General features: G+C 40.7%; 1 protein-coding gene and 1 non-coding gene across 4 annotated transcripts; both read left to right on the forward strand.

The window, feature by feature from the left end:
• Positions 1-426: 426 nt before the first annotated feature.
• TRNAD-GUC (transfer RNA aspartic acid (anticodon GUC)) lies at positions 427-498 on the forward strand. Its single transcript has one exon. It is a non-coding gene; the product is annotated as a tRNA-Asp (tRNA).
• A 1,272-nt stretch (positions 499-1,770) lies between these two features.
• Dbct (Dihydrolipoamide branched chain transacylase E2) lies at positions 1,771-8,451 on the forward strand. Of its 3 annotated transcripts, none has more exons than XM_019051025.2 (2): positions 1,771-2,224; positions 5,988-8,451. In XM_019051025.2, the coding sequence occupies exon 2, from the start codon at positions 6,030-6,032 to the stop codon at positions 7,500-7,502; it is 1,473 nt and encodes a 490-aa protein (XP_018906570.2). In that variant the 5' UTR covers positions 1,771-2,224; positions 5,988-6,029; the 3' UTR covers positions 7,503-8,451. The 3 variants fall into 3 exon arrangements, with proteins under 3 accessions (XP_018906570.2, XP_072156541.1, XP_018906571.2); XM_072300440.1 differs by having other exon boundaries at positions 1,771-2,026; XM_019051026.2 differs by having other exon boundaries at positions 1,771-1,946.
• Positions 8,452-8,824: the final 373 nt, after the last annotated feature.

The raw sequence follows: 8,824 nt of genomic DNA on the forward strand, positions 1-8,824 counted from the left end.
TTAGTCAGGAGGGCTCCGGAAATCTGTCTTCTAGGTATATTCCATACCACTGCCGCCCCCCCCCCCCCCCCTCTGAGTGGAGCCCGAACGCCTCAGAAGTACACGCCATCCGGACCTTTTTTCACCAGTCCGACCCGGTATGCATTGTCATAATAATGGCTAATGTATCTCTACACAGAGCTTATCCGTAAATGTGACCGTCTGACGCCTAGCCAAGATGCAACGCATGTGGAATTGAATTATTTGTGTTTAAACACTAAATTTTGTTGGGTTTCTGCAGTAAATGTCACAGAATCGAGTTTAATAGGAAGAAATCTCGTATCAATTTTTTTTGCGGAGAGGTAACATATAATTTTCTATAGAAAAATAAACTTTGCTCTACACCTTGAAAACAGGGAATAAAATTTCTCCGGCGCATTTCATCTGTCCTCGGTAGTATAGTGGTCAGTATCCCCGCCTGTCACGCGGGAGACCGGGGTTCGATTCCCCGCCGGGGAGGACTATTTTAATATTCTCATTTCTTAAACTCAAGATAATTTCTACATCAAGCGTGCATGATATAGGTAACTGTTTCGATAATTTTGCACATCTTCATTAATGTGTAAATGTTGATCCCCACAAGCAAAGTTATGTTCATCAGCGACCATTAATGTACCTACACTGGCGGGTTATGCTTTTACAATTAGACCATTGTTTCAGTTAATATTTTCTAAAAGAAGGAATTCTATTTTTAGAAAAAAACCAAAATTCAACTACCACTGACCAGTGGGAAACATTCACCGAATGTTCCTTTTAATTTAGGTTTACTTCCTGTCATGGCACCGTTCCTAATCCGATGTGCAACGGGCGGTAAACATCACGGAGATCATGCCATGCATTTTCGTTTGCTTTTTGAGTAGCGTAAGTAGCAGTACTCATATCATGCAGAAAACCATCCCTTGCGACTAAAATTGCGATTCATGAGTAATTTATGTGGTGAAAAAATTTGCAAGAGGTGGCCAAAAATAAGCAGCAGCGTGGTCAAAAACAAGTCATTGAGGAGAGATGGGCCTATTGAAAGTCTGCACTTTCCTCCAAGACAGGATATTTTTTTTAAATACAAATAAAAACACTTTTTTGTGATTTTCAGGATTTTTCATCTTTAAACCCTCCGGGCTCTGTGAAAAATTCTTAAACCCCCCACTACCCTCTCACCAATGGAATTTACAACGCCACTTTAGAGAATGTTCAAATATTTTAATTATGTAGCGTTAAAATAATTTATTACAGTTAGACTTACATTCCCTATGCCCGTACAAATTTAATGATTTTGACACAATTTCGCATAATTTTCTACGCGCAATTAGTGATGTTTCAAAAATTTTAGTTAAAACTAAATTGCACCGTAAAAACCGTAAGTTCTTAGAAAACTGAAGAGGAGAGCAAATTTGACAACTCTGAGGGTCTTAGACCCGCTACAAAGATAAAGCTGCGTGAAGATGAGCGTCAATTAGAAGTGTTGATACGAGACCGTTGTAGCTTATTAGCAACAAAGTTCAGCCACCGGTCTGTTTGACGCCTTCCTGTTAAAAGGGCGTAACTACTCTAGCAGATGAACTCTGTTGTCCATGTAACCCGATGCTCCTTTGGGCTCATCTCAAATTGTAGGTACGCCCTTTCGTCAGCCAAGCGACGTATTGATCGGGCCGCATCGTATCTTTAACTGACAGCAACCACCATTACACCGATTCACGGTGTGATCTCAACTCTGAATAATCTATGCATATGATAATCGGTCAATTGTGAACGTCATAGATCGTTTACATATCCACTTGGATAAACTGTTGTGTCACTTGTTGCCTTGCTATTTTCACTTTCCTCCTCATGCGCTTTCCCAGCCATTGTGTTGTGTTTTCATTTTAATTTTTCGCCTGAAATTACCTACTATTAGCGCTAACTTTATATCAGTAAGTTTGAGTAATAATTATTTCGATACACTAGTTGGAGTGTCTTTCAGAGTGTTAACCTCAAAAAATTAAAACGTGAGGTAAATACTGGTGCTATTGTTTGGTGCACAAAGTTGATAATTAGGATTTTTCATTTTTTTTTAAAAAATTACAACACAAAATTTTACACAGGTCAGGTGAACTTTTAGAATAGTGTTTTAAGGATTGAATATTGGTGTTTCGCAACGTTCATATCACGAAACAAGTTCACTCAACGTTTACTATTTGAATGTATACAGGTAATCATTTAATGCATTGGTTGATGTATTACGATTTATGTATTACTTTTAATGAAGTATCTCCAGCGTATGCGCTGTTTTGAGGGGCTAATTTTTATGTGCTTTGCCACCGCTTAATCAACATCCCGGTTCAAAAGAAAAACAAACAAAAAAATCTCTGGAATTTTTTTTTCTTATCAGAAGTTTTGCATTATTGAAGAATCCAGCTTGTGTCTCTCTGTTCCGAACAACGTTGCCCACGAAACAGCGTAATTTATTATAGTTACTGTGTTGGAATTTCTGTACATTTTCTAAAAGGCTGGTTTGTTGTCAAAATTTTAGTGTGAGGAGCGGAATGATTTATTAAACACCCCATTAGTAATTGGTACACAAAACCACTAAATATTTTGTTTCTTTGTTCGTTGAATATCACCAACACTAATACGAAGAATAAAGGCAGATTGATCAAATTTTATACGGAAGGATGGAATGGAGCGATCCCGTCGACAAAACGTTTAAGGATCTTTTAAAATAAAAGGGATAAGGCTCAAAGGAGGCAATGAAAAGTGCTTTGAGATTCCTCAAAAAGTGTCGAATAGAGGCCACTAAATTTCGCCAAAAGGGACCTCTACTGAGCCTGCAGGGCTCAAATTCAGGTAGCTATTGTCCGTCAGGGATATGGGCCAGCCCGACTATGATAAAAGCGGCTTAAAAGTTATCAGACAATTTTTTTTTATTATGCATTTAAAAAAAGTCTGAATTTTTCAAAGGAAAATTTTTTTTCGGGCAACAAAATTGAAGATTTCGAGAAAAATAAATCTTTACTCACAGTCGAGTACTTCATCACAAGAGGAGAAACCGAGAATTTTCCGAAAAACGTCTCGAAGAATGGTCGGTGATTTATTTAACAAAAATTGTATTTTATACTTTAATTCCTCCTTCAAAATTATCGTTTCAAGTTTTGAGAGGTAGTCGCCGTCGTCAAACCGTGTTCACGTTTTGACGCTGACCTTTGGCAACGCTTTGTGATAATGCCGCCGAAGATTACCGCGCATGTTGCCAAGTTTTACGGATATTGAGTGAACAAATACTTAATCAAATATTTGATTTCATATTTCATTTAAATAGGAGTGAGTAAGGGAATAAGCATATCACAGTTAAATTTTGGACGAGCCCCAAAAAAGAAAATGAGAAAAAAAAAATGAGAGGAAAAACTATGCGTATTTTAAAGAAAATATGGTTTTTAGTCGCAAGGTGTCGAACTTACGATTTTCGTTCGGCCAACTTGTAATATCAGTCACAATGAAATTATAACAATTTTAGCCAAAATTAAAGGACTGAATAATCTAGAAGCCATTATATCCCTGGTTAACTTACAGGAGATTATTGACCAAAGTTAGCAATACACGATTAGATTCATCAAAAGTTTTGTATAAACATTACTCATTTATTGATCTTTAAAGATTTATAATTTGCAGGTTTTACTCTCACTTGCAAACTTCGATTTTTTCATAATTTGGTTCATAGGAAAGTTTCAAAGGAAGACAGATGAGGCAAAAAGTAATGAGTTTATGGGATTCAGCAAAAAAAACTGATAAGGACTGATAAAAATTCGACTACATGCTTGTTAAAAAGTAAGAGTCCACTTAAGATAAAAATGCTCTCTTAACTTTAAAATGATTTTATGGAATGGTTTACATGAATAAACGGCGGTTACAGTTTTAGGTATGCTCTTCGATTCGGCAACATTTCCAGACATGGCTGTTGCCATGTTTTTGCCCTTTAATTCTTGTATATGACGCGGAGGTTCCTGGTTCACTTATCGCCTTTGAGTCACAATGCATTGAACTTATTCGACTATAATGAATACTCCGTTTGCAAATGTTGCCTTATCTTAAAAGCTTTTTATATACTATCATTATCAGATTGATCATCATTACAGACTTTTATCTTGATATTGTTGTTGAGGTTCCAGATTAAGTTCATCACATCTTGAACCGATGACAAAACATCAATTAAAATAATGGGTCCGATTGTTGAGTTCCTGGATTCAACATAAATTAACACAAAATGGGCAGTGGTACCTACTGAAATACATATCGACGGTGAAACTACCAAACCACGTATCTCGGTTTGCGACGTCGCAGACTTCCTGTCATACTTTATTTTTTAAATGAAAAACTACCTAACATCCAGTCTTGAAAATTTCTGTGATTTTTCCTCTTTGTGCGGAAAAAATTCTGTAAAAATTTCAAGGAATGATATTGAATCGGTCTACTTCAAAAAAATAAAATGTGAGCGTAGATTTTTAAACACTGCAAACGAGATACGTGGTTTGGTAGTTTCACCGTCGATATCCAAATAAGGTTCTTGTAATGCAGTCAGGGAAGTGAAACTTTAAAAATGACATACGTATATGTTGTGCAGGGCCGGATTTACTAACTTGCCTGCATGGACCGTCTGTATTTTGCCGCCCTCTTCTCATTCATTTTGAAACATCAATAAAAACCATCAAGTGAACGTGCCGGAGGGGGAAGAGTGCATAAGAAACGTTCACTCGCGTTGGTCACATTTTTTGCGGAAGCCCTGTCAACACTACTAGCAAAAGTTCACTGAACTTGGCGCGAAAGTTAAGTTCCGTAAACCTATCTCTGTATGGACAAGGCCTTCCATTTACAAGAAATGAACCACGAAATTATGAGGGAACAAACAAATGTGGTTTAATAATTTTAACTTCCGCCGCCGCGCCGCGCTGACCGCACTGTGTTTGGCGCAATGCATGAAGTATTCCTACAGTCTTACATGCGCTATGCGTTTCGGGCCGACCGCTGCTGCACGCACTGTGTTTGACGCAATGCGTGAAGTATTCATGCATTCTTGTAGGCGCTATGCGTTTCACACACTGCCCGCTGCTGACCGCAGCGACCGCATTGTCTTTGGCGCAATGCGTGAAGTATTCATGTAGTCTTGTAGGCGCTAATATGTGTTACATGCCGACCGCTGCGCCGAGGGTTTCTCCTTTTCATCTCACGTTCTCGTCATCATTGCTCTCTGCGCCGCGCCGTTCCGGGCCAAATTCCGTGTTCGGTTTCTCTCTTAGTCTTAAGTCGACTAATTGAAGGTGCTGTCTATTGAATCACAGAGGGACGACAAAATTAGAGATATACTCTCAGGAAATGAGAGATTTTGTCACCTTTTCTCGTTCGTAATTGTTTTTTCTGAATCCGATTTTTCTTTATAGCTACATTAAAAAAAATTGCAAAATTTGCCGCCGTGGGCCGCGGCCCATTTGGCCATCCCCTTAATCCGGCCCTGATGTTGTATCCAGCAAATTGTAATTTTTCCACACCTGTATTTAGGAGGACATTCTGGAATTTTGATGAAACACAAATCGAAAATTAGGTAGCGCTGAAATACTTACTTCAGCTCACTTTCCAAACCATATGGTTCACCTGCCCGGCATTGGTTCAATTAAGGAATGGAGTGAACTGAATGTTCGTATTTTGGAATATGTAACTCGAACTGTGTATATGTATGTTAATTCGTGCTTCCTGTATTTGTATTGCATATCCAGTGAAATGGAAGACAAACTTATGGCGCTAATACCTAATCTGCCATGCTAAGGAAGAACGCCGTATGAGCCTTCAGACGTTGCCAAGTTTCCTCCTATAAAAACAGAATTTACTGGGAAAATTGCGAATATTATTCAGATTATCTTCGCGGGTAACAATTGAGAGATAAGTTTAAATATAATATTTTAAGATAATATTTTGGTTTGTTTTAGGTTCAATAATGTGTGAGTTGGCGGCGTGCCCATAGTCGCAGAATGTTAAGGCACCTGCGATCCAGACTTCGCTCGGGTCTGAGCTTGCGCCCAGCCGAGGGGAAGGCTAGGCAATTTGAGGCACCTCGGAGATCCAACTGCCATCCGCGAGTCCTCACATGGCACAGTCACGGATTGCACACGAGCAAAGCCACCGCTGCAGCAGCGGTGAAGCCCTTCATCCTTTCGGATATTGGCGAGGGTATCAAGCAGGTGGTCATCACTAAGTGGCACGTCAAAGAGGGTGACGTCGTCGAAGAGTTCGATGACGTTTGCGACGTCGAGAGCGACAAAGCAGCCACAACGATAACCAGCAAGTTCAAAGGAGTCGTCAAGAAGGTCCACTACGACGTCGACGCGACGGCCCAGGTCGGGGCGCCCCTGGTCGACATCGAGGTTCAGTCCGAAGATGCGGAGCCCCTAGTTGAAAAAGCGGTCCAAAGCGAATCGACGCAGGTGGCGCCGTCTGGCGCAGGGGCGGAGGAAATGCCATTAGCGACGCCGGTTGCGGGATCTAGCGGCGAGGAAGAGAAACGAGCGGGAGAGAGGCCATTAGCAACGCCGGCGGTGCGTCGGCTACTGCGAGAGAATCAACTGAGCCTCCAAGAAGTTCGTGGAAGCGGGAAGGGGGGCCGGGTCCTGAAGGAGGACGTCTTGAGCTTTATCGACAATAATAAAGTGAATCGACAGCGAGATGAGACGGAGAGCCATTACGAACAATTGAGGCAGACGCAGGCCCAGGCGGCCGGCGGGGAGGGGGCGGGGGCAGGCAATCAAGACGTGGTCTTCCGAGTGGAGGGCCTCACCAAACACATGGTGCGGAGCATGACCGCGTCGTCGGCCATCCCGACAATGACGTTCGGCGACGAGGTGAACGTCACCACGCTGGTCCAGTGGCGGGAGCAGTTTCGAGAGACTTTGGCCAAACGTGACGTCAAGCTTACGTTCCTGCCGTTCATGATGAAAGCCATGTCGCTGGCCATCTTGAAGTACCCCATCGTCAACGCGTCCCTCGACGAGAAGTGCGAGAGAATAACCTACAAGTCCGCCCACAATATCGGCTTCGCCGTCGCCACAGCTAGAGGGCTCGTTGTTCCTAACGTCAAGAATGTGCGGAACCTGAGCATTCTCCAGATAGCTGTCGAGTTGGCGCGGCTCCAGAATCTGGCTCACGCCGGGAGGCTGACGCCCTTCGATATATCCGGAGGCACCATCACTATCTCCAACATCGGGTCTGTGGGCGGGATTTATTTCCGGCCGCTTATCAACCCGCCGGAGGTGGTCATAGGCGCCACTGGAAAATTGCAGACTTTACCGAGGTACAACAAGAATGGAGAGCTGGAGAAAACTCAAATCATCAATATTAGCTGGGCTGCAGACCACAGAATTGTAGACGGCGCGACTCTCGCTCTGTTCTCCAACACTTGGAAAGAGTACTTAGAAAACCCCTCAGCTCTGTTGCTAGGTTTGGTATAGCACAGTTTTATGCCAGAAGTCAACACCGAAAAAATGTTAATTTAACATTCTAGAGGTAAAAAAAGTGTGTGACAACTTATAGAATGCCAAATTAACAGCCACAGCAGTTACTTTTACATCTTGGCATTGCTACAACAACTTCTGTAGCGGGTAATTCAGCATTTCATACGTTCTTGCACACTTGGGGATACATGTTTTACATCCAGAATGTTGAATCAACTTCCTCTTATTTCGGTGAACCGTTGTCTCAGAGAAGAGATCTAAAGTTGTAATAATCAGGAACTGTTTTACGGAGAACTGGCCATCAGGTACTTGAAAAAAAGAAAAGAAGAAAAGGAGTGTCATAAATCTTTTTAAGTTGGAAGTTTCATCGAAAATTTCATCTTATCGTAATCTTTGTGCCATAAGTTTTCATGACATTTTATTTTAATGTATTGTCTTAAATGTGTTAATCTCTTTATTTTGAGCTGGTTTCTTCCGGTGAATTTGATAAAATAATCTGAGATTGAGCACATGCGTTATTGCATTGTGCGATATGTTAACGCTACATGTAACTGTAATTTCTGATAGTCATTACGTTATTTGGACTGCATTTTGCAATTTGGAGCTATAAATTCTGGCACATCTGAAAAAACACGTAGGTGCATACGGAAACGAATGGCACATACGTTGTTTTTAAACCGGGCCGGAATTTATAGTTCCGAATTGCAAAATGCAGTCCATTTAATCTGTCTTTTTCTTACGTAAAATCAGAGAAGTGATCGCGAATTATTCTGTCACTTTGTATTGCAGCTGTAATTTTTACTGGTAAAACGGTATTTCCTCTGGTAATTTTTAATACTTTCCCTCTTTGCAGAGTGAAGGCGAATACACGTTGAGGACAATGTTTTTCGATCCCGTCTCTATGTTTTTTCTGAAATTAAGCAATAAAATTGTCGATCTTTGTTGATTCTTTTGCTTTATTTTTGAAAACAACTGCACACTTTTGAACACTTAGGAAAAAGCATAAAATTCAAAGAATTTCGTAACTCCTGCAAAATTGGTGAAAAACTCATCCGTTCAAATTTTATTTTTAGAGAAAATACATTTCGCGTGATAATAAATATTACCTCTGTAGAGCACACATATAGAGCAAAGAGATAAAGTACCGCCCTTTTTCATGATTTTTACTTTTCATACTACTGATAAAGCATTGAAAATCCTGTAACAGAAATTATCCGATGGGAAAATTTTTCTGTTATAAAATATACAGAAGGTAATTTAAAGCTCAATTTGACTAGAGGTGACTTTAGTTTTTGAGAAGCGGGAATTGTGAGCTGACA

Source organism: Bemisia tabaci, chromosome 5, assembly GCF_918797505.1.
Source record: "Bemisia tabaci chromosome 5, PGI_BMITA_v3".
NCBI lineage: Eukaryota > Metazoa > Arthropoda > Insecta > Hemiptera > Aleyrodidae > Bemisia > Bemisia tabaci.

Excerpts from the sequence above, each read along its gene's own strand:
- Dbct (XM_019051025.2), top strand. The coding sequence starts at position 6,030 with ATGTTAAGGCACCTGCGATCCAGACTTCGCTCGGGTCTGAGCTTGCGC.